The 24,107-nt window shown below is 47.1% G+C and overlaps 1 protein-coding gene across 1 annotated transcript in view; it reads left to right on the top strand.

Annotated features, from left to right (window-relative positions):
• Positions 1-22,303, top strand: part of c5 (complement component 5) — a 36,012-nt gene extending 13,709 nt beyond the window's left edge. Inside the window, exons 11-42 of the mRNA XM_086257853.1 lie at positions 1,753-1,941; positions 2,312-2,515; positions 2,592-2,804; positions 3,909-4,058; positions 4,224-4,350; positions 4,436-4,501; positions 5,572-5,787; positions 6,039-6,123; positions 7,851-7,933; positions 8,041-8,180; positions 8,308-8,541; positions 8,715-8,775; positions 8,862-8,951; positions 9,023-9,235; positions 9,370-9,445; positions 9,780-9,939; positions 10,042-10,146; positions 10,245-10,416; positions 11,042-11,166; positions 11,795-11,875; positions 11,964-12,116; positions 12,190-12,252; positions 12,324-12,411; positions 13,334-13,373; positions 14,518-14,620; positions 14,697-14,771; positions 14,930-15,035; positions 15,618-15,701; positions 15,784-15,873; positions 21,515-21,607; positions 21,816-21,954; positions 22,033-22,303. Coding sequence (XP_086113979.1) covers positions 1,753-1,941; positions 2,312-2,515; positions 2,592-2,804; positions 3,909-4,058; positions 4,224-4,350; positions 4,436-4,501; positions 5,572-5,787; positions 6,039-6,123; positions 7,851-7,933; positions 8,041-8,180; positions 8,308-8,541; positions 8,715-8,775; positions 8,862-8,951; positions 9,023-9,235; positions 9,370-9,445; positions 9,780-9,939; positions 10,042-10,146; positions 10,245-10,416; positions 11,042-11,166; positions 11,795-11,875; positions 11,964-12,116; positions 12,190-12,252; positions 12,324-12,411; positions 13,334-13,373; positions 14,518-14,620; positions 14,697-14,771; positions 14,930-15,035; positions 15,618-15,701; positions 15,784-15,873; positions 21,515-21,607; positions 21,816-21,954; positions 22,033-22,165 — 3,957 coding nt within the window. The 3' untranslated portion in view covers positions 22,166-22,303. The remainder of the gene's footprint in view (positions 1-1,752; positions 1,942-2,311; positions 2,516-2,591; positions 2,805-3,908; positions 4,059-4,223; positions 4,351-4,435; positions 4,502-5,571; positions 5,788-6,038; positions 6,124-7,850; positions 7,934-8,040; positions 8,181-8,307; positions 8,542-8,714; positions 8,776-8,861; positions 8,952-9,022; positions 9,236-9,369; positions 9,446-9,779; positions 9,940-10,041; positions 10,147-10,244; positions 10,417-11,041; positions 11,167-11,794; positions 11,876-11,963; positions 12,117-12,189; positions 12,253-12,323; positions 12,412-13,333; positions 13,374-14,517; positions 14,621-14,696; positions 14,772-14,929; positions 15,036-15,617; positions 15,702-15,783; positions 15,874-21,514; positions 21,608-21,815; positions 21,955-22,032) is intronic.
• The last annotated feature ends 1,804 nt before the right edge of the window (positions 22,304-24,107 follow it).

Genomic DNA, 24,107 nt, shown 5'->3' with positions numbered 1-24,107 from the left:
TCTTCTTCTTTTAGGAGTGGCCACAGAGGATCATCCACCTCCTCCCATCACAGCATCCTCCTCTGCACATGTCCTACATCCATTAATCTTCTCTGAGACAGCTGCAACTAACACAAATACAGGGAGTGCAGAATTATTAGGCAAGTTGTATTTTTGAGGAATAATTTTATTATTGAACAACAACCATGTTCTCAATGAACCCAAAAAACTCATTAATATCAAAGCTGAATGTTTTTGGAAGTAGTTTTTAGTTTGTTCTTAGTTTTAGCTATTTTAGGGGGATATCTGTGTGTGCAGGTGACTATTACTGTGCATAATTATTAGGCAACTTAACAAAAAACAAATATATACCCATTTCAATTATTTATTTTTACCAGTGAAACCAATATAACATCTCCACATTCACAAATATACATTTCTGACATTCAAAAACAAAACAAAAACAAATCAGCGACCAATATAGCCACCTTTCTTTGCAAGGACACTCAAAAGCCTGCCATCCATGGATTCTGTCAGTGTTTTGATCTGTTCACCATCAACATTGCGTGCAGCAGCAACCACAGCCTCCCAGACACTGTTCAGAGAGGTGTACTGTTTTCCCTCCTTGTAAATCTCACATTTGATGATGGACCACAGGTTCTCAATGGGGTTCAGATCAGGTGAACAAGGAGGCCATGTCATTAGTTTTTCTTCTTTTATACCCTTTCTTGCCAGCCACGCTGTGGAGTACTTGGACGCGTGTGATGGAGCATTGTCCTGCATGAAAATCATGTTTTTCTTGAAGGATGCAGACTTCTTCCTGTACCACTGCTTGAAGAAGGTGTCTTCCAGAAACTGGCAGTAGGACTGGGAGTTGAGCTTGACTCCATCCTCAACCCGAAAAGGCCCCACAAGCTCATCTTTGATGATACCAGCCCAAACCAGTACTCCACCTCCACCTTGCTGGCGTCTGAGTGGGACTGGAGCTCTCTGCCCTTTACCAATCCAGCCACGGGCCCATCCATCTGGCCCATCAAGACTCACTCTCATTTCATCAGTCCATAAAACCTTAGAAAAACCAGTCTTGAGATATTTCTTGGCCCAGTCTTGACGTTTCAGCTTGTGTGTCTTGTTCAGTGGTGGTCGTCTTTCAGCCTTTCTTACCTTGGCCATGTCTCTGAGTATTGCACACCTTGTGCTTTTGGGCACTCCAGTGATGTTGCAGCTCTGAAATATGGCCAAACTGGTGGCAAGTGGCATCTTGGCAGCTGCACGCTTGACTTTTCTCAGTTCATGGGGAGTTATTTGGCGCCTTGGTTTTTCCACACGCTTCTTGCGACCCTGTTGACTATTTTGAATAAAACGCTTGATTGTTCGATGATCACGCTTCAGAAGCTTTGCAATTTTGAGACTGCTGCATCCCTCTGCAAGATATCTCACTATTTTTGACTTTTCTGAGCCTGTCAAGTCCTTCTTTTGACCCATTTTGCCAAAGGAAAGGACGTTGCCTAATAATTATGCACACCTGATATAGGGTGTTGATGTCATTAGACCACACCCCTTCTCATTACAGAGATGCACATCACCTAATATGCTTAATTGGTAGTAGGCTTTCGAGCCTATACAGCTTGGAGTAAGACAACATGCATGAAGAGGATGATGTGGACAAAATACTCATTTGCCTAATAACTCTGCACTCCCTGTACATCTCTGTAACACTCCTCGAGTTTAAAGCAGTTTGTCCATTGTTGCTGTTTCACCGTGTCTCTACAGGTGCAGGTGAAGGATCACATGGACAAGCCAGTGAGAGGTGTTCAGGTCAGTCTGGTGGAGAATGAGCTGTTCAGACAGGGGAGGGACCTCGAGGCCATGTCCTGCACCGGCAGCTCCACCAGCGAATCAAACGGCCTCACTTTCTTCATCTGCAACACACCTGGTGATGGAGTCAGGGCTGTTCTCAAGGTGGGCGTTGCAGGTGCTTTAGATGTGTGTGTCTCAGGGACAGGTAAAATTAGCCGTGCTGGATTTGTGAGCACGTGATCATGTGACTGTGTGACAATGACCAAAGAAAGAAGACAGGAAGTGTTGCTCAGATCTGTTTCCTGTGTGCTTCTTTAGTTTGTTTTTTACGTGTTGTTTCCTTGTTTTCTTATTTTATTTACTGTTTATTTATTTTGTTTGTATTTCGTTGTTTACTTTTTCCCGTCTTGTCTGCTTCTTCACTCGTTGTTGTTTATTTGTCTTTTAAATTTTAACTTCATGTCATGATGGTGTGGACTTATTGTTTAGTTGTGTACTTGTTGCTAACATCTCCCCTTGCTGTTGTTGACAGTTTCAGACGGATGACTCCACCCTCCCAGCAGCCAGTCAGAGCAGTCTGACTCTGACGGCGGTCGCTTATTACTCGCCAAACCAACGTTATCTCTACATCGACGCCCCGCTGATGGGTCCCGGCCTCCAGGTGGGACGACCACCGCGTCTCAGCGTGTACTCGGCCACGCCCTCCTACATTCCCATCACAACCATCAGCTACCTGGTGAGGAGAAGCTGCCACACGATGCTGCTGTTCCTGTTTGTATTATTTCTCACAACATTGTGCCGCGCTCCCTCAGGTGATCTCTAAAGGGAAGGTGGTGGATTTCGGCAGCCAGAAGGTTCTCTCCAACGCTGACAACAAACATAGCCTGAGCTTTCAAGTGACGCCCGCCATGGTGCCGTCCATCAGGGTGCTGGTCTACTACATCCTGTTTGGAGAGGGGACATCCGAGCTGGTGGCCGACTCCGTGTGGCTGGCCGTCGAAGACAGATGCATCAGCGGGCTCCAGGTACAACATCACACAACAGCCTGTGGTTTGTCGCTCCAGAGTCTGGTGTAATGATGTGTTCAAACGGACGTCAAGGAAGGTAAACACGCCTGGAATAAGACCGACACGAGGTTTCAGGGGGGCAGGGAGGTGCTGCAGGTGTGAAATGGGGGTCACGCTTCTTCATATCCAACAGGAACCAAAAACCCAAGAAAACCTGAAGCTCCGGACCTGTAATCCAAGAGTCGAACCTCGGGATGACTTAAAGCTAATAGACCAGTGCAAGCCTAATCCTGAGTGCAATCCTGAGACCAGTTTGCTTGCTGTGAGACCGCACAGCATGGGCATCAGTGTGGTGTTAGCTGTTAGCTGATGGTTGATGCCTGGTGGCTCAAACCCTGCCTGCACCTTCAACTTCTGTGTGTCTGAGCCCAGGACAGAACAGCCTCTCAGCACTAGAGCAGTTAACGCTTCAAAATACCAGAGAGAAACAGAAATCTCTGTGCTGGATAACCTCACTGGAAGTGAAAAACCAGGGCCCCCTCCTGAATCTGGACCCCAGAGTAGAGGTTGGTGGGCAGGGCTGAATTCAGAGGGCTGAATACCTGCCATGATCCCGTCTCTGTGGAGTCGCCACCCACAGGGACAGGCTGGGTGGAAGATGTGTTGACCCTTAACATTACAGATGTGGTTTCTGGGATGTGGACTGTGACCTCACTGGTCAGGAAGGAGGTGTTCTGGGCTCTGATGCCTCTGCACAGGCCCAGATCCCTCTGGAGAGGTTATTTGTATATCTTATCTGGCCTTGGAGCACATCGTGATCCCAGAGGAGAAGCTGGAAAGTGTCTGTAGAGCGGAGGATGCCTGGAGTACCCGCTTATCCAAAGTCACCATGGCTGTCTTTGGATAAGCGGGAGAAACCTGATGGATAGTTAGGACTTCATAAAAACCAGAAAAGGTTCTGTGTCAGTGTTGTCGCGTATGTTTGTGCACTTCCTGCAAGCTTCTGGTCAGCACATTGAACATCGCTGATCCTTTGTGTGTGTGTGTGTGTGTGTGTGTGTGTGTGTGTGTGTGTGTGTGTGTGTGTGTGTGTGTGTGTGTGTGTGTGTGCGTGTGTGGTAGACTGACATGTCTCTGGGTGAGCAGTACTACAAGCCCAAGGAACAACTCCAGCTGGATGTGAGGGCCAATCAGGATGGCCTGGTGGCGCTGTCTGCTGTCGACGCCGCCATCTTTACCCTACGGCCCAACTACCGAGACCCTGTTTCCATGGTAACACCAAAATCATACCGTTTTATCCGAGGCAGTTTGCTTCGGTTTGTCATTAAAAACAGACACAACAACAAACTGATGGCCCTTTATGTCGACTCTGACTTTAAGGGACGATATTTCAATTTCCACGTGTTGACAACTGACAGAATGAACTTTGACCCGCAGGTTCTTCGTCACATCGAGCAGAGCGACCTGGGCTGCGGTGGAGGCGGCGGTAAAGACAGCGCAGATGTTTTCCGTCTGGCCGGCCTCACCTTCATCACCAACGCCAACACGGCCCCCTCGACCAGCAGTACGTCAGTCAGTAAATGAGTGAAGGGAGACGCTGCGGTTAAAGTGCTGCATGGCTCACTCGTGCTTTGGTTATGGTGTTTCAGATGAGGCGTGCACAGCTGTCGTGCGTGCAAAGCGAGCTCTGACCGAACCGGAGAAAAAGGCAAAAGGTGAGACTGCAGCAGCATGTTTCCTTTCTGTTCCATGTTGTCCCGTCAATCTGCTCATTTGAGCATCACGTTGGTTGGTGTGACTCAAACACAGCATAATCACACTCCGCAGAGAATACATGGCAAAAATTGTGTCTGATTAAAGTTTGACTGCCCTGCATCAGCCTGGCGACCTGTCCAGGGTGGACCCCGTCTCTCACAGTACGGTAGCTGTAATAGGCTCCACCCACTGACAAGGATAAGCAGAAATCTCTGACATTTCACTTCTTCACATCCAACAAGTGACCAGCGACCAGGGTCGCAGGGGCAGCAGCCCAAGCAGAGAAGCCCAGACCTCCCTCTCCCCAGCCACCTACTGACTCCAGCGTGTCCGGGGTCTGCCCCGGGGCCTCACCCAGGAGGCATCCTTGTCAGATGCCCGAACCACCTCAGCTGGCTCTAGTTTGAGTCACTCCCGGATGGCTGAACTTCTCACCCTGTCTCTAAGGGAGAGGCCATGATCTCGTTCTTTCAGTCACTGCCATTTAACCCATCTTATCCTTATCAGTAGACAAAGCCACTGTCCAGCACCCAGTGACCACCATTTATATATAAGTATGTAATTTAGCTGAATTGAATTTAAGAGTCTAAGATTTTCAGGGCCGAGTACAATAACCTCAGTTTGATCTGAATTAAGAAGCAGAAAGTTAGCGGCCATCCAGGTCTTTATGTCTTTAAGACATTCCTGCAGTTTAACTCATTGGTGTGTGTTATCTGGCTTCATGGACAGATAGAGCTGGGTGTCATCTGCATAGCAGTGTAAATGTATGCTATGTCTTCTAATGATGCTGCCTAAGGGAAGCATGTATAATGTAAACAGAATTGGTCCTAGCACTGAACCCTGTGGAACTCCATAATTAACCTCAGTGTGTGAAGAGGACTCTCCATTTACATGCACACACTGGAGTCTATTAGATAGATATGTGTTTAACACACACACCTTCACCTGTGTGTTTTGCTGACATGTTTGTAATGATGGGGGATAAATCAGTGGTGGATGTAAAGTAAAGGGTGTCCTTCTGTCTGTCTAGCGGCAAGATATGGTAAATTCAAAGTGTGCTGTGAAAATGGGATGAAGCGTGCTCCAACGTATACAAGCTGCCTTGATGAAGCTAAGGTATTTGTCCACAAGAACAGGAAGTTCTTCCAACCTGAGACAGCAAGTCAACGCTGCGTAACGGTCTACCAAGAATGCTGTGAGCATCTCCTGAGGAGCATCGACCAAGGCAGCGTCATTGCACGTAATGGTCAGTGTGGACTTTTCTGTTTACAGCATCACACTCTGATGATACCAACGTAACAGCAGGAGCTCATTTCTGTGCTATTACAATCCACTGCTGCTCTACCTGTTCAGCACATATTCACTTCATAGCTGAATTACCTGTTAGCAGCTCCTGTATGCTGATACAGACAGCTGTTCTCTGACTGGTTTATAGAGTTTATTATGATGTCAGAGCAGGTGTAAGTCAATGTGTGTTGCACTCTTGTTTGTGTACAGAAATGGGTGCAGACTTTGACCTCGCTCCTTCTCTGGTGCGGAGCTACTTTCCAGAGAGCTGGATGTGGGAGGTGCAGCGCATCAGGTGACATCAAACACACCTCAGGAACAAAATCGATTAAAGTACTCTGCTCAGTCCCAGCTCCGTAGTTCTGTTCTCTACCAGAGCAGCTTTGCAGGATTCACAGTTAGAAATAATGCGTATTTATCTGATACTGGGCCTCAGTGCAACCCTCAGACCATCTTGTCTGAAACAAGCTGTTTTAGCTCCACCCCCTTCAAACTAATGCTCTTCTGATTGGCTGTCCCCCATAAACACGTCTGTACTACTAAAAGATGGGGCTTCTGAGATGACAATCTGAGCTTTCAAAGTGATGCAGCTCAGCAGGAAACATTCTTCTAAGACAGCTCCATTCCTTTTTTCCACTTATCCAACTCAGGGTCACAGAGGGGTGGAGCCTATCCCAGCTGTTATAGAGCAAGAAGCAGGGTAAACCCTAGACAGGTCAGCAGTCTGTTTCATGGCTAACATAGAGAGGAAAACAACCACTCACAGTCAGTTTTAAATCACCGGTAAATGTAATGTGAGTGGGAGGAAGCAGGCATGAGGAGAACATGCCGACTCCACACAGAGAGTGGATTCAAACCAGGACGTCTTACAGGTGATAGCACTGAATGCATTGAATCTGCACTACCAGTCAGAACTCTGGACACACCTTCTCATTTAGTGGGCTTTCTTCATTGGTGCTACTTTCCACATTGTAGATACAAACTGAAGACATCTGGGATCATGTAGCAGCAGCTCAGATCAGAGCCCAGACAGATGCCACACAGAGCTCCAGTAGCAGACACATCTGTACATGTTCAGAGGAGACTGTGTGAATCAGACCTTTATGGTCAAACAGCTGCTGAGAAACCACGACTAAGATAAAGCAACAAGAAGAGATTTGTTTGGACCAAGAAACACAACAAATGGACATCAGACCATCTGTGCTTTGGTCTGATGAGTCCAAACCTGAGATCTTTGGTTCCACCTGCCGTGTCTTTGGGGAGAAAAGGTGAACGATGGTCTCCACGTGCATGTTCCCACTGTGAAGCATGGAGGAGGGGGTGTGATGGTGACACTGTTGGGGATTTCTTCCAAACTGAAGGCACACTGACCCAGCATGGCCACCACAGCATCCTGCAGCGACATGCCGTCCCATCATTTATTCTCCAACAGGACCCCAAACACACCTCCAGGCTGTGTGAGGACCAAGAAGGAGAGCGATGGAGGCCTGGCCTCCACAGTCACCTGACCTGAACCCAGAGGAGCTGGTTTGGGATGAGATGGAGCGCAGAGTGAAGGCAAAGGCCCGACAAACGCTCAGCATCTCTGAACTCCTTCAAGACTGTTGGAAACCATTTCAGGAGACGACCTCATGAAGCTCGTGGAGAGAAGGCCAAGAGTGAGCGAAGCAGGAATCGAAGCAGAGGGTGGATATAAAACATGTTTGGGTTTACTTCATAATTCCACGTTTTCATTCAGTTTGATGCCTTCAGTGAGAATTTACACTGTAAACAGTGATGAAAGAAAAACCATTAAATGTGAAGCTGTGTCCAAACAGAACATGTCCCAGAAGTTCTGTTGAAAATACTGTTTGAGAGCTAATCCATGCCTGGCAAGTCAGACATTCATTTCCTTTAACTAAGGTTTACACATGGTCCCAACAATGATGGCAGCTTTAATGCTCCAGGCAGCACAGCTGGTTACAGATCCGCCTCCCTGTCTTTAGGGACTGTTGTGACTGTCCTTGTGTTTCCTGTCATTAGTTCAGGGCGGCTGGCGGTCAGCAGGACTCTGCCGGACTCTCTCACCACGTGGCAGATAAAGGCCGTCGGCATGTTCAAGAACGGCGAGTTTCTTTCATTTATTCCTTTTTAAGCGTGCCTTGCTCTTCAGTTTTCTGCCCCTCAGTATGCAGGGATAAGTAAAGTCGGATGGTTCCCGTTTGTCCGACAGGTATGTGCGTGGCAGATCCCGTCCAGGTGTCGGTCCGTCTGCCGCTCAGCGTGGACGTCCCGCTGCCCTATCAGGTGGTCAGAGGAGAGCAGCTGGAGCTGAAGGGGTCCGTGTACAACCAGCTGCTCGACCACGTTAGGGTACACAACACACACCACCCAACTACATATCCCATGATCCTTTGCCATGCATCCCTGTAGGGTTTGGATGGGGTAGCTGTGGCTTCAGTGATGAAGAATCTTCTGTTCTGTCCGTCTTCACCCTCAGTACTGCGTGACGCTGACAGTCGGCCCGGCGATCTGCCTGCTCAAGTCTCAGCCTGTGATTGGGCAGGCAGGGCTTCGCTCTACAGCATGCGAATGGAACGAGATACCAGGAAAAGGGGTGGGACCAGTGACCTTCACCCTGCTGGGACTGGAACCTGGAGAGCACACCCTGACCTTCACCCTGAAAACACCCTACAGTCGGGCAGACATCGTGGAGAAGAAGCTGCGAGTGGTGGTACGTACGGACGGACTGTCTCAGGAGTATGAAAATGAACAGAAACACAAATGCTAATAATCACATTAGCAGAGCCACGCTCTCGCCAACCTGCTGCTAACAGCGTTTCCAGTCTAAAGACTGAAACCAGACTTCTGTCTGTAAAATGATGCTAATCTCGGTTGTGTTTCCAGCCTGAAGGAGTGAGGCGGGAGGTGAGCTCTGGAGGAAGACTCGACCCACAGGGAGTGTATGGTGCGTAGGCTCTGCTCTGTGAAGCTCTGCTCCACCTAAAGTGCTTGCTGATGTCAGTCTGTCTCGGGCTGTTTGTGGCCCTGCAGGCTCAGAGAAGAGGACAGTGGAGCTGAAGAACCAAGTGCCGAGCAACATGGTTCCCAACACGGATGTGGAGAGGATGCTGACAATCAATGGTAACAAGTGGAACGCATTTCTCGCTGCACAGTTGCATGTCAAATAAAATCATGTTTGTTCTGTGTACCAGGCGAGGTGCTGGGGGAAGTCCTGTCAGTGGGGCACAACCCCGAAGGCTTCCGGCAGCTCATCAGCCTGCCGGTTGGATCAGCGGAGGTGGAGCTCGGCGGCCTCCTCCCCCTCATCCAGCTGTTTCAGTACCTGGAAGCATCAGGCAGCTGGAACGTGCTGGGAGAAGACATCCAGAAGAGTGCAGCTAACATGAAGAGGAAGATCAGGGAGGGTGAGGAGGCACTGAAGAGGCCCCGATGGTAGCACAGAGGGTTAACAGTTCATTTACTGTGTGTGTGTGTGTGTGCGTGCGTGCGTGCGTGCGTGCGTGCGTGCGTGCGTGCGTGTGTGTGTGTGTGCGCGTAGGCCTCGTCAGCATCAGTTCATTCAGACTTGGAGACTCGAGCTACAGCATGTGGAGGAATAGAGAGCCCAGCACCTGGTAGGTAAACATCAAAGCCTCGGGAGCAGTGTCCTCCTCACCTGTCTGCAGGTGAGACAGAATGGACCTGTGGTTTTATGACAGGGTGGTCAGCCATCTCACAGGATCACACTTGTAATGGAGTATTTGAGTTTAACAGCATAGCTTCCTAAAATAAAAGAAACACATGAACACATTCAGGTGAGATGTTTTGCTGTAGTACAGCCCAGACTGGCTTTTATCAAACGTGAGCGCGTGGATCTGCACGGGTTCCTCCTTGTGCTTTTGGTGCCATCTGCTGGTTGGTCCTGAGAATGACACCATGGTACTTCTGTCCCTCTGTGCTGTCTGTCAGGATCACGGCCCTGGTGGTGAGGGCTCTGGCTGCGGCGGAACCTGTGGTCTCCGTGAACCATCAGACTCTCTCAGAGTCTCTGACCTGGCTGATGTTCAAGGCTCAGCAGCCGGACGGGTCCTTCACTGAGGAGTCCCCCTACAAATCCAACAGAATCTTGGTCTCTGCCTCCGCTTATTCCATTTCTTCTTCTGTTCTCACTTGAATGTTTCTTGTGGTGAGACAGAGCTTTGTTAATTTTGTGTATTGTGATTGGCTGCAGGCTGAGGGGACAGATGCAGTGGACCAATCAGTGTATCTGACAGCCTTTACACTGATTGCTCTACACAAAGCAACAAAGATTAGAGACCGGATCCTGCAGCTTCAGGTGAGACCACACCTCCTCGTCTCATCACTCAACACATCAGCCTACCTGAGCGCTAAACAAATACTGAAGAAGCTGCTCATAAACCGTCCTGCTTTCAGATCCACGAGGACAGTATTAGTTCTGCCGTAGCTTACATTTCCCAGCATGCCCTCAGTGTGAAGAGTGTTTACGTACGTGCAGTGGCGACCTATGCGCTGACCCTTCATGACCCCAACAGCATGATATCCTTCCAGCTCATCAGCAGCCTGGAGAAGCTGGCACGGCAAAAAGGTGTGTGGTTTTTTTTGTTTCCTTCTTTCTGATTGGCTCTCTGTTTGCTGAATGGCAGTTTTTTGAGTTACTGTTTGATTGTGTGATGGATTTGTTATAAACCACTCAAAGAATCCCTGATAATATTCAAAAGTCAGTGTGCTTCTTTTCCTTTACATTGATTTCGGGATTTTAAAGTTTATGGCATTAATACATCAGTAAGAAGAAAGGCAGAAAACAGTCACTGACGTGTATCACATCCTTCCACTGCTCATGCTCCATCCATCACTAATGCCTCGTTTCCAACACCAGCTCAACTCTACTGGGTTTTGGTTGTTTTGCATTAAAGTTGAGTACCACGTCAGTCTGGGTGGAGTCCAGTAAGTAGGTTTCTCACCCTGCTGGGTTTCAAACAGTTCAGGTTGTATTCTCAGTCTCATGACTCATCAAGTGACATCACTGCCTGGCCAATCAGTGGCATGCAGCCTGCTGACATGACATTTTCAGATCGAGTAGTACCTGGTACTAAAAAGTAACAGGTACTACTAGTTTATGAAAACCCCTAAAAATGTCGCGCTGAGTAGGTGTCAGTAGAAAAGAGGCTTAAGATTCAGGAAATTAAACTTGTTTTTGTGTTTTTGTTCAGGTAATCCTGCTGTACTCAGGTACTGGCAGGAGGCCAGTGTGACATCTGACTGGCTGAAGCCCGATCAATCTAGCGGTGTGACGGTGGAGATGACGGCGTACGTCCTACTGACTATGCTGGTTAAGGTGCTGTGACTTCCTGCTGATATTTTAGTTTTTCCTCTTTTCTCAAGTTCCGCAGTTCTGCTCTCAGCCCGTAGGGGGCGTGTTTCTGTAGTTCCCCTCTCTGCCTGTAGGGGGCGTGTTTCTGTACTTCCCCTCTCTGCCTGTAGGGGGCGTGTTTCTGTAGTTCCCCTCTCTGCCTGTAGGGGGCGTGTTTCTGTAGTTCTCCTCTCTGCCTGTAGGGGGCGTGTTTCTGTAGTTCCCTTCTCTGCCTGTAGGGGGCGTGTTTCTGTAGTTCCCTTCTCTGCCTGTAGGGGGCGTGTTTCTGTAGTTCTCTCTGCCTGTAGGGGGCGTGTTTCTGTAGTTCTCCTCTCTGCCTGTAGGGGGCGTGTTTCTGTAGTTCCCTTCTCTGCCTGTAGGGGGCGTGTTTCTGTAGTTCTCCTCTCTGCCTGTAGGGGGCGTGTTTCTGTAGTTCTCCTCTCTGCCTGTAGGGGGCGTGTTTCTGTAGTTCCCTTCTCTGCCTGTAGGGGGCGTGTTTCTGTAGTTTTCCTCTCTGCCTGTAGGGGGCGTGTTTCTGTAGTTCTCCTCTCTGCCTGTAGGGGGCGTGTTTCTGTAGTTCCCCTCACATTTTAAAATAATGTTGTTTTTTAAGGGGAGGATCTCATATGCGAAACCCATCCTGTCCTGGCTGACCCAGGATCAGCACTACGGTGAAGGTTTCTACTCTGTGCAGGTAAATACACCCCAAACTCGGCCTGCCACCTAAAACCCCTCTCTGTTAACCTCTTTTGCGCTTCTTGTTGACCTTTGACCTCCCTCAGGACACCTTCTTGACTCTGGAGACATTAACGGAGTACAGCAGAGTTGTCTCTCGAGCCGCCCTCAGTCAGGACATCAGCATCCGCTACAGAACAAAAGGAATTCTGGGACAAATCCAGCTGAGCCAGAGTCGACCCGTGGCCTCACCCTTCCAGGTGAGAACGGCTCAGTGCAGCGAGGTCAGGTGCAGCTCCAGGTCAACAGTAACCTTTTTGTTTTCCTTCCCAGGTAACAAAGAATGATGACATCACTGTGTCCACAGGTTATGGTCGCGGCGTGTCCAATGTGAAGGTGGGTGTGGGTTAATTCACCTGAAGCCATGTGGGCAAAATCGGCTCTAACGTTCCCCGATCTGTCTGCAGATGAAGACGGTGTACTATCAGACCGTGGCGTCCGCACAGGCCACGTGTAACTTTGACCTCACGATTGAGGTGGTCACTCCTGAAACCAGTGAGTATCTCACCTGGATGTACAGGTGTATGTGAAAGATCACAGCCACAGCAGACTTTCAAACTCCACAAACAGATTTCACACCACACTCAAAACATGAGATGAAGATGGTAGCTGTTTTGGTTAGTGCGAACAAACTGCTTCCAATTTTACAGTTGGTCCATCACAGGTCACCAGGTCTCTCAATTCCTGTTGTTCTTCTCCAAGATGGTATCCATAACCACAGTCTTACTCACAGCCCTGCCCATCGTCTATCATGTCGGACAGCCTTGTGGGATTTTCAACAGCTGTAGCTGCTTCTTGTACTAAGCCGGCTCCAATCAGCCAGAACTCTGTTATCGTGGTTCCGAATTGGTCGATGTCGTTCAATGTCCTCCATTGAGAGCGTCACCAGACACACGACGCAACTGACCATTGAGTATCCGGCAGCAAACGTCTCCGCAGGACAGTCGGGCTCTCCCAAGCCCAGGAGGGTGTCAGTTTCGTCAAGGGACGAGTTGATCAAATCCATAATTCTTCTTTATGTTTTTAGAGAACAAGTCTGGGAGACTGTCTGAGGGTTAGAGAATAAGCGAGACTATACAAAAGACATGAGAAGCCAAGCAGGAAAGATGAGGGAGAAGGAGAAAGTGCGACCGCCTCCCTCAAGAGCCAAGAGTTTTTCCTCTTTTAAACCAAACTTTGAACATTAAACTCTTTCGCGCGTCCTCCTTCTTTGTCTTCATGCTCAATCATCCAGGTAAGTAAATCCCAAAAGGTTGATTCTGTTCATTGATTTTACACTTCCTGTCTCACTACAGTGAGGTTTATTCATTTATTTTCTATTCTGTACTTCTGTTTTGAACAGAGACAGTGCTCCAGCTGTTTACCTGCAGCAGCAGCTGCCTGTCACCAGATTAAATGTCTTCTTTCTCCTCCTCAGATCCAAGATTACGAACTCCTACCCTGGTGGCCTGTGTAAAGTAAGAGCACTGCATGATTGTCTTTCTCGCTCACTGAAACGCTGCATGCATGAAGGCTAACTCACAGCATGGATCCCTGCTGCAAAAGCAGTCACACATGTAACTACAGAGGGTGACGTCACTGGGTTGGTTGTGGTTAACAGACTTTCAGTAGTTTATGTTACCTAACCTAACTAGTGACAGAATCCATAGCTGAGAGGAAAATAAGGACACTCAAACTAAAAATCTGTCAAGAAGCGCTGCGTGGCAGGTACTCCGTCTCGAGGGATGAACTCAAAATCACAGCTTTATTTGCTGGCACGGGAAAACGAGCATACAAAGCAAACTAAACTAAACTCACAGGGAAACACAGAGCGAGCCACACAGCACGAGGGCCGACGCGACACTGACACAGAGAAACACAGGGCTTAAATACACTGGGGAATAACGAGGGAATGAGACACAGAAGGAGGGCACAGCTGGGAGAAATCAGAACTGACGAGACAAGGAAGCAAAGTAGGATACACTCACATCAGACACAGACCTTCAAAGTAAAACAGGAAGTATAACACTGAGATGCGAGCTTGACAGGGTGGAGACAGAGCAACTAAGAAACACAGAGACATAACCATAAGGCAAAGAACCAAAAGACCAGAGATGATAAATAATACACAGAGCGAAATCCTGGAACACAAGAAACTAGACTCGAGGGAGAAACAAAAGACCAACCATTAGAACATAAGTCACCATACAGAGTGACAGAAAACACAAGAAACTCAAAACATGCGAAGACAGACCAAGAAACACAGACTTTACACAGAACAGAGGGGGCACAGAGAAACATGAGGTGCAAGGGATCAAAACTAGAAACCATAGAATAAATCACACGAGTACAAAACGCTGGGTCAGGAGACCCATGAGGTCACTTTGGTGCTGCAACAGTAAGTTTATGTTAAAGCCAAAGTGTCCACTCTGTGTGTCTGACGCAGTCACAGGAAGCTGCTCTGAAACAGGACAATGTTAGCTGTGATGTAGACGCTGCATGAACGAGGACAGGCTGACGAATCGGACGCTCAAATTTTCCACGTCGTCATCATCAAAGCACGATAGCAGGAAAGTGTTTAGTAACTGAATGTTGCATAGAGGACATGTACCTGTGTTTCAGGTATAAACCTCCTCCTAACGAGGTGTTCACCGAGTCCAGTCTGACCGTGATGAAGATCCAGCTGCCCACAAGTGTGGACGCGTACCTGGAGGACCTGAAGCAGGTGAGCTGAGCTCTGATGATCAGCCTGATGATGCTCAGAGAGTCTGAACGTGTTCACAGTGACTGCTATTCCACAGCTGATGGACACCAGTCAGCCAATCATCTCCCACTACGAGCTCCAGGGGCACACCATCATCATCCAGATGGACTCTGTGAGGAACCACACACACACACACACACACACACACACACACACACACACACACACACACACACACACAACATTTGCTGTTGTTGTGATTTTGTGCTATATAAATAAAATTGAACTGAATCTTCCACATGTTGTTGTCACTTCCTGTCTGGCTCCCAGGTTCCCTCAGACATATTTCTGTGCGTGGGCTTTCGGATTAGGACCACGTTTAAGGTGACCGGAGCCACCAAGTCCTTGTTCAGTGTCAGCGAGCCCCAGGACAGAGGTGAGAGGCCGAAACCCGTCGCTCGTTTGGAAACATGGAAGTTCAATCCTTTCAAATTAAAAGTATCTGTTCTGTTTTTATTGCCTCCTGCCAGTTACAGTCCTTCATAAGAAACACCTCTAAAAATAACTCGTCTGCTACAAACGTCAAATTTAGACACTGAGTGCTGCCATTCAGTTGGCATCCAGAGCTGGCCAATCAGAAGGAAGTGGGGTTTTAGTGAGGGAGGGGTTTAAAGAGAGGTGTTAAAAGTGCTTGTTTCAGACAGGATGAACTGAGGTCCCAGTATGACACAAACAGGGATTATTTTGAACTGAGAATCATGCAAAGCTGCTCGAGTCTTGTGTTCAGTTAAACTTTGAGGCAGCAGAGCGTCGTGTCGTTATTTCAGCGCTCCATCCATTTAAGCTCGAAACACGTTCATTCAAGTTCCCATCGCTTATTTACAGCTGAGAAGGAAACACGTGGACATTGTGAGGAAAAGCTCCTCGTTTTTCCTGAACTATTGGATTCATCGTGTCCCTGTTTGTTTCCTGCTATGAAGAATAATAACAATAAAGTCTTATTTCTAATCTCTTTCAGGCAGTTTGTGCACAAAGCAGTTCTCCTACGAGCAGCAGGAGCTGCAGCGCCTCTGTCTGGGCGAACAGTGTCAGTGCATGACAGGTAGTCGGCCGTCTGATTGGCTGAGGTTTCTGTCACCTGTGAAAGGTTTTTGTAACGTGTTTGTTCACATGTCATTGTGCAGCGGCGTGCGCCACCTACAGAGGAGACGTGGACGTGACGCTAACACTAGACAAACGAACCAACGAGACGTGTCAGCCTCACATTAAATACGGTGAGCCGAGCGACGTCCGCAACAAAACGCCACGTTTACACCCCAGCTCCGCCCCAGAGCCCCGTGCAGGTGGAGCTTCAGAGTTCAATTCAACTTTATTTATACAGCCCCAAATCACAGTAACAGTCGTCTCAAGGCGCTTTATATTGTAAGGTAGACCCTACAATAATACATACAGAGAAAAACCCAACAATCATGTGACCCCCTGCCCACACAGCAAAACTGGTTTGGCCTGGATCTGGCCCACACAATGTGCTTACACATGGCCCACATACCGCGAAGAATGACGCACTTTGGTGGCCCAGATCTGGTTTGCCAGAGGTGGCCCACACATGGGCCAGCACAAGGCCAGTTGCAGACACACTGCTGGCCCTGTGCTGGCCCAGAACAGTTTTAGCTCTGGCCCCAGATGTCAGCCTAATGTGTACCTCAATCAAGCCATGTAATAACAACATGTGCTGGAACACAATAGTACAATAGTAACATGACGAATCTCTGTTCACACAGTGAATGGACTGATTCTTATATGCACTTTTCTACTCTCCCAGATTACTCAAAGTGCTCTATACAACATGCCACATTCACACACTTTCTCTAAACTGAATGCTTCCTAATTACATTCATACACTTGACATGCAGACTGGAGAAACCAGGGATTGAACCACTAACCTTCTGATCAGTAGGGGACCTGCTCTACCTCCTCACCTACAGCCACTGAGTGGTAAACCTGAATAAACCCTCACTAGGTTTTGGATAAAGTGTACACTCACAAACCTGTCAAACCTGCATTTGAAACGTTGGCTACCATAGCAGTACAGTATTGCAACATGACATTTGGGTATTCTAACTAAAATAGGAAAATAGGAACATAAATAGTGCATCATTGCCAGACCTGGCCCACATCTGGTTTACATACACTCTGCCATGACACCAGTCAGTCAGCAGTGCCAGCTTGACACCAGATTCGGGCCAGACCTGTCTGCTATGTGGGTATGAGAAAGCACTTTGGCGACAGTGGGAAGGAAAAACTCCCTTTTAACAGGAAGAAACCTCCGACAGAACCAGGCTGTGATTGGTTGGGGAGAGAGAAGGAAGACAGCATAAAGACATACTGTGGAAGAGAGACAGAGGTTAATAACAAGTGTGATTCAGTGCAGAGAGGTCTGTTAACACATAGTGAGTGAAGAAGAAACACCCAGTGCATCATGGGAATCCCCCAGCAGCCTACGTCTATCGCAGCATAACTAAGGGAGGATTCAGGGTCACCTGGTCCAGCCCTAACTATATGCTTTAGCAAAAAGGAAAGTTTGAAGCCTAATCTTGAAAGTAGAGATGTGAGTGAAGTTGGCCCCCCACCTTCTTCAAATCCAACAAAAGTGGTATCAAACGTTTGTGCTCGTTTGTGGTGAAAATTTTTTGTGTGTGCTGCTATCATTTCAAAAATATTAATAAAGTCTTGATGCGTGCTCAATCATCCAGGTAAGTAAATTCCAAAAGGTTGATTCTGTTCATCTGGATATTTTCAGTGGGTGAAACGTTTCGTCATCATCCAGGTGACTCCTTCAGTCTCAGCTGACTGCAGGTTTCTCCAACCTTATAAACAGGACATTTGCATAGTGAAGGAAACTAGCACCACTGAATGAACAATGTGCTGGGGGGTTAGTTCCATGATTGTTAGTATGGAAATTCTTATGACCATTGATCAATGACAACTAATCAAAGACACAGATTCTCGAATGGCCATGAGTACCATTCACAGAAAGTGGGGAATGGCTGCAATCACAGCATTGACAGATGGTGACAGATGTACCCTTGGGCCCCCCTTCTTGATTCAGAGATGGTCAGCATCCTGACAGCCCGATGGATGAAGCTGTCTCTCAGTCTGTGTGCTCTGGCCCGGAGGCTCTTCAGTGTCCTTCCTGATGGCAGCAAACTGAAGACGCTGTTGAAGGGATGAGTGGAGTCACCTGTAATGGAGAGGACCTTCCGGATGAGGCAGGTGCAGTAGATCTCCTGGGGAGGGAGGCAAGAGAGGTCCCCACAATCCTCTCGGCTGCTCTCACTACCCGTTGTCATTTTTTTCCTGCAGGACCCAGTGCAGGAGTCATACCACACAGTGATGCAGCTGGTGAGGATGCACTCAACTGTGCCTCTGTAGAAGGTGCTCATAATGGGGGTTGGATCTCTTGCGCTTCTCAGTTTGCAGAGGAAGTAGAGTCGCTGTTGGTCTTCTCCACATTCAGGGACAGGTTGTTGTAGCTGCACCACTCTGCCAGATGGTTAACTTCACCCCTGTAGTAGATCTCATCATTGTTGCTGATGTGACCTACCACAGTTGTTTTGTCTGCAACTTGATGAAAAGGTTGGAGCTGTGTGATGGTGTGCAGTCGTGGGTCAGCAGAGTGAAGAGAAGGCGGTTCACCACACATCCTTGAGGAGTCCCCGTATTCAGTGATCTTGGGATGGAGGTGTCGCTGCCGACCCGTACTGTCTGCTGTCTTCATGTCAAGAAATCTAGCAGCCAGTTACAGTGGCTTCCAAAAGTATTCGGCCCCCTTGAACTTTCCCACATTTTGTCACATTACAGCCACAAACATGAATCAATGTTATTGGAATTCCAGGTGAAAGACCAACACAAAGTGGTGCACACGTGAGAAGTGGAACGAAAATCATACATGATTCCAAACATTTTTTACAAATAAATAACTGCAAAGTTTTGTTTTAAACCATCCCATCGTTGCCCTGGCTTTATGTTTAGGGTCGCTGTCCTGCTGGAAGGTGAACTTCCGCCCCAGTCTCCTGCAGACTCCAAGAGGTTTTCTTCCAAGATTGCCCTGTATTTGGCTCCATCCATCTTCCCATCATCTCTGACCAGCTTCCCTGTCCCTGCTGAAGAGAAGCACCCCCAGAGCATGATGCTGCCACCACCAGTGTTGGTCAAGTTACTTGAAAAAAGTAATCAGTAACTAATTACTGATTACTTCCCCAAAAAAGTAATACCGTTACTTTACTGATTACTTATTTTCAAAAGTAATTAATTACTTAGTTACTTAGTTACTTTTTAAAAACACGATTTACAACCTGAAGAGGTGATAAAGCGATAGATCTTTCAACCCAATTCTACTTTTTCTGCATAATCCATCATACAAAATGTAATCAAATGGAAAAGTCTCTTTTTTTAAAACTTGTTTTATTAGTTTTAATCTTTTAACTTTATGCATCAAGCAAACATTTAATTATCTGCAACATTCTCTGACTGGAAGAAATTAGTTTAACATTTAAACCTATTTTCTGCACATTCCAGCTCATAAAATAAAATATTTTGTGTGTTTACACTCAGTGTTTCAAATAGATGCAAGTAAAACACAGCAGAAAATAAATAAAGTCAAAGACTCAGCGGTCCTGTTGCTCTATTTTCACCTGTAAAGCAGGAGTGGGGCAGGCGGAGGTTTACCCTGGTGCAGGTGTGCCGCGGTCAGTTGAAGAATCCGCGAGTTTCTCTGTGAGTTTCCCATCACGTCGTAGCTACTCGGTGCTTGTTGGAAGTTTAGGGGTTTTTTCGCTGTAAAAAGAAGTTTTCTTCCCACGCACAGCGGACACTAATGTTTTTGTCACTTTTTATGGAATCAAACTCAAAGTAAGGTCAGTACTTCCACGCTTTAAACGCTGCACGCTCATACTCTCTCCCGCACTCGATATATGATCCACTGTTGATCTGCACACAGCTGTTGTCACCAACGTCGCACTTGCTTAAGTCACTGTCATGAGACATTCTCGCAAAAAATCACGGTTTTAGTAACGCAGTAACGCAGAGTTCCTACGGGAAAGTAACGGTAATCTAATTACCGTTTTTGCAATAGTAATCCCTTACTTTACTCGTTACTTGAAAAAAGTAATCAGATTACAGTAACGCGTTACGCGTTACTGCCCATCTCTGGCCACCACCATATCTGACAGTGGGGATGGTGTGTTCAGAGTGATGTGCAGTGTTAGTTTTCCACACATAGCGTTTTGCATTTTGGTCTCATCTGAGCAGAGCAGCTTCTTCCACATGTTTGCTGTGTCCCCACATGGCTTGTGGCAAACTGCAAACAAGACTTCTTATGGTTTTCTGTTAACAATGGCTTTCTTCTTGCCACTCTTCCATAAAGGCCAACTTTGTGCAGTGCACGACTAATAGTTGTCCTATGGACAGATTCCCCCACCTGAGCTGTAGATCTCTGCAGCTCGTCCAGAGTCACCATGGGCCTCTTGGCTGCATTTCTGATCAGCGCTCTCCTTGTTCGGCCTGTGAGTTTAGGTGGACGGCCTTGTCTTGGTAGGTTTACAGTTGTGCCAGACTCCTTCCATTTCTGAATGATGGCTTGAACGGCGCTCCGTGGGATGTTCAAGGCTTGGGAAATCTTTGTGTAGCCTAAGCCTGCTTTAAATTTCTCAATAACTTTATCCCTGACCTGTCTGGTGTGTTCTTTGGACTTCATGGTGTTGTTGCTCCCAATATTCTCTTAGACAACCTCTGAGGCCGTCACAGAGCAGCTGTATTTGTACTGACATTAGATTACACACAGGTGCACTCTGTTTAGTCATTAGCACTCATCAGGCAACATCTATGTGCAACTGACTGCACTCAGACCAAAGGGGCTGAATAATTACGCACATAATAATTCTCTTCACTCTGCTGACCCATAGCAAGAGATCCAACCCCCATTATGAGCACCTTCTACAGAGGCACAGTTGAGTGCATCCTCACCAGCTGCATCACTGTGTGGTATGACTCCTGCACTGGGTCCTGCAGGAAAAAAATGACAACGGGTAGTGAGAGCAGCCGAGAGGATTGTGGGGACCTCTCTTGCCTCCCTCCCCAGGAGATCTACTGCGCCTGCCTCATCCGGAAGGTCCTCTCCATTACAGGTGACTCCACTCATCCCTTCAACAGCGTCTTCAGTTTGCTGCCATCAGGAAGGACACTGAGGAGCCTCCGGGCCAGAGCACACAGACTGAGAGACAGCTTCGTCCATCGGGCTGTCAGGATGCTGACCATCTCTGAATCAAGAAGGGGGGCCCAAGGGTACATCTGTCACCATCTGTCAATGCTGTGATTGCAGCCATTCCCCACTTTCTGTGAATGGTACTCATGGCCATTCGAGAATCTGTGTCTTTGATTAGTTGTCATTGATCAATGGTCAAAAGAATTTCCATACTAACAATCATGGAACTAACCCCCCAGCACATTGTTCATTCAGTGGTGCTAGTTTCCTTCACTATGCAAATGTCCTGTTTATAAGGTTGGAGAAACCTGCAGTCAGCTGAGACTGAAGGAGTCACCTGGATGATGACGAAACGTTTGTCCCACTGAAAATATCCAGATGAACAGAATCAACCTTTTGGAATTTACTTACCTGGATGATTGAGCACGCATCAAGACTTTATTAATATTTTTGAAATGATAGCAGCACACACGAAAAATTTTTCAGCACAAATGAGCACAAACGTTTGATACCACTTTTGTTGGATTTGAAGAAGGTGGGGGGCCAACTTCACTCACATTCGATGTTCCCGTCTGAGTGCAGGAGCTCGGTGATCTGAGCTCACTGCCTGACTGTTTGAAGCTGCTCACACTGTGTCTGTGTTTCTGCCGCAGCGTACAAGGTGACGGTGACGAAGTCAGCAGCAGAAGGCGACTTTATGACCTACACAGCCACCGTAGATGAAGTCATCAAGAACACAGATAAAGGTGAGCTGACAGGACTCTGAAAGCTGTCAGACAGCTGCGTTAGAGCCCGAACGTCACGATCGGCTCTGCGTCCGGCTGGTTTTGATGAAACTGTGCCGACCGTGGTGGGAGTGATGGAGCAGCCGTTGGATCCTTTAAGCACATCTTAACACTTTTGCACTGTGAAGTGAAATCTTCTTCTTCTGTGGTTTTTCCTCGCCTGCTGCAGATTTTGAGGGCGTGAGGTTTGGGACCGTGGTGGATCTGGTGAAGAAGGCGACCTGCAGCGACATGGACATCCAGAACAACAGACAGTACCTGCTGATGGGAGCCAGTGGGTCAGAGGTCACGCTTGACAACAACTACAAGTCAGTATCCCTGTCTCTCTGTGTCACCTGTCGCTCTTCGCGATTGGCCGAGGCTGAGCTTGTGTGCTCGTGTTACAGGTATCGCCTCCCTCTGGACTCGGAGGCCGTGTTGGAGCTGTGGCCGACAGACTGTAGTTCTCCTGAGTGTATGGACTACATTTCCCAGCTGGAGGACTTTGCCCTGAACCTGCAGATATCGGCCTGCAGCTGAATGTCACTGTGATGTCACACTGAGGGGTGGAGTCTTTCTTCATTCAGAGTTTGAATGTTTCTGTCACTTCAGATTGGAATAAATAATAAAGTTCAATAAAGGTCAAAGAAGCCCTCTGAGGTCTGATAAACAAACAAACACTTATACTTGTTTTCATGTCTCAGTGAGGACATCTAATTGACATAATGCTTTCCCTAGTCGTGTACCCTAACCATCAAAACTGAATGCCTGACCATAACCTGACTGTAACTCTGACACTAAAACCACACTTTGAGTTTCAAAGATGCTTTCAAACTTGCAGGGACGGCACTTTGTCCCCATAAGGGCTGATGGTCCCCACAAAGATATGTAAACATGATACACACACACACACACACTCATCCCGTCCTTGTTGATGTTCAGGTGAAGATGCTCCTTAAGTACAGTAACAAGTATTTACTCAGTGGTGGTGGATGTAGGTGCTGTCATCTCTCCAGTTGAGCATAAGAATAGAATAGAATAGAATAGAATAGAATAGAATAGCCCTTTACTGTCATTGTACATGTACAACGACATCGTGGGTGCTTCACACCAACTGTGCCGCAATAAACAGTAATCAGAAAAAAATATATTTAAAAAATCAGAGAAAGGTGCAGATTGGCTGCTTCGTGCTTCTGAGCTCTTCATCCTCAGGCTTCCTCACAGGTGGGGTTGAGGTGCAGCTCCGTCAGCAGACCAAACACTAAAGTGTAATAAAGCACACAGCAAACCACATTTAACAGAAAGCTGCTGATCCCAGGACAGTAACAGGTAGTGGTGGCTTGCTTGAAGCTCCGGTGCATGTGTAACAAAAACGAACACACTGCTTCAGAAGCTCTGTGTCGAGGCTTGATTCGCTTGGCCTGAGTCACGTGATCAGTGACGCCCGAAGCTTCGTTTACAACCTAACTGATTCAGTGGTTTGTAAGAAAGTGAATCATTCACGAGATTTGTGGAGTGTTTTGGTGGTAAGAGACAGCAAACCACTGATCATTCGACTGGGAGATACGGAGGCAGCGAGGAAGAGACGAGGTTCTGTCTGTGGGAGAATTTTGAGTTGAGTTTGGTCAGCCGGGTGGGTTTGCCAGCTTTGTGTTCTTGTTGTTTGATTTTGTTTTGTGCTCGTTTATTTTATCTTAAAACATGAGAAACTTACAATGTCAAAACAAAAATCTGTTTTTCATAATATTAATATCATAAAATAATGTTAGAAAGACTTTCATTTGACTCTTTAAATGTAATATAACAAAAAAATATTTAAAATGTTATTCTACAAAATGTGCAGCAAATTAATTTGTTTATTCTTTTTAGCTGATAGTCTGTGGGACCGAGGGAGACCGTACTCCTGCATCTCTCCAGCGTCTTCTGTTCCATGTGAGAGCATTTTCTCTGAGGCAGGAGAGACAAACAGACTCGGCCATCGCACAGAGGAACAAATCCTCTTCTTAAATAAGAACAGGATGACCTTGTTTGAAGCTGCTCACACATCGTGATGCATCATGTTTTTACTTTACAAGTTCATAAGCATTTTCCCTTTCCAGTTCACAATCAATTCTACCCCCAGATCACAAATATGAATAAAAAAAATGGTCAAATATAATATTATTTATAAAATACCTTTCCAGCTGTCCAGGGATTAATTGCATAAGTACATGGATGCAGGACCTCACAGCAGAAGCATCCTCCATTATGTGTTTTACATTATTATTTGTATATTATATATATTTCACAAGCAATAAGTCACAAGCAAAGAAAGACCACACCATGGAACATGTTTAAAGAAGGAAAACTATTAAACAAATAGACGTGGTTTTTCACCCCAAAAAATACATGTTCAAAGCAACACAACGGCAGCACAATATCAGACAGAACCTCACTCTGCGGAGTGTTCCGTCATAATGAAGCAGTACATTTGATTTTGTAG

The sequence above is a fragment of the Aulonocara sp. 'chitande type north' Nkhata Bay genome, linkage group LG12 (assembly GCF_057382095.1).
Source record: "Aulonocara sp. 'chitande type north' Nkhata Bay isolate Kocher_YH1m ecotype deep benthic linkage group LG12, A_spYH_male_GT1.1, whole genome shotgun sequence".
Classification (NCBI taxonomy): Eukaryota; Metazoa; Chordata; class Actinopteri; order Cichliformes; family Cichlidae; genus Aulonocara; species Aulonocara sp. 'chitande type north' Nkhata Bay.
Note: the sequence above shows the minus strand (reverse complement) of the source record. Positions and strands in the feature narration are given on the sequence as shown.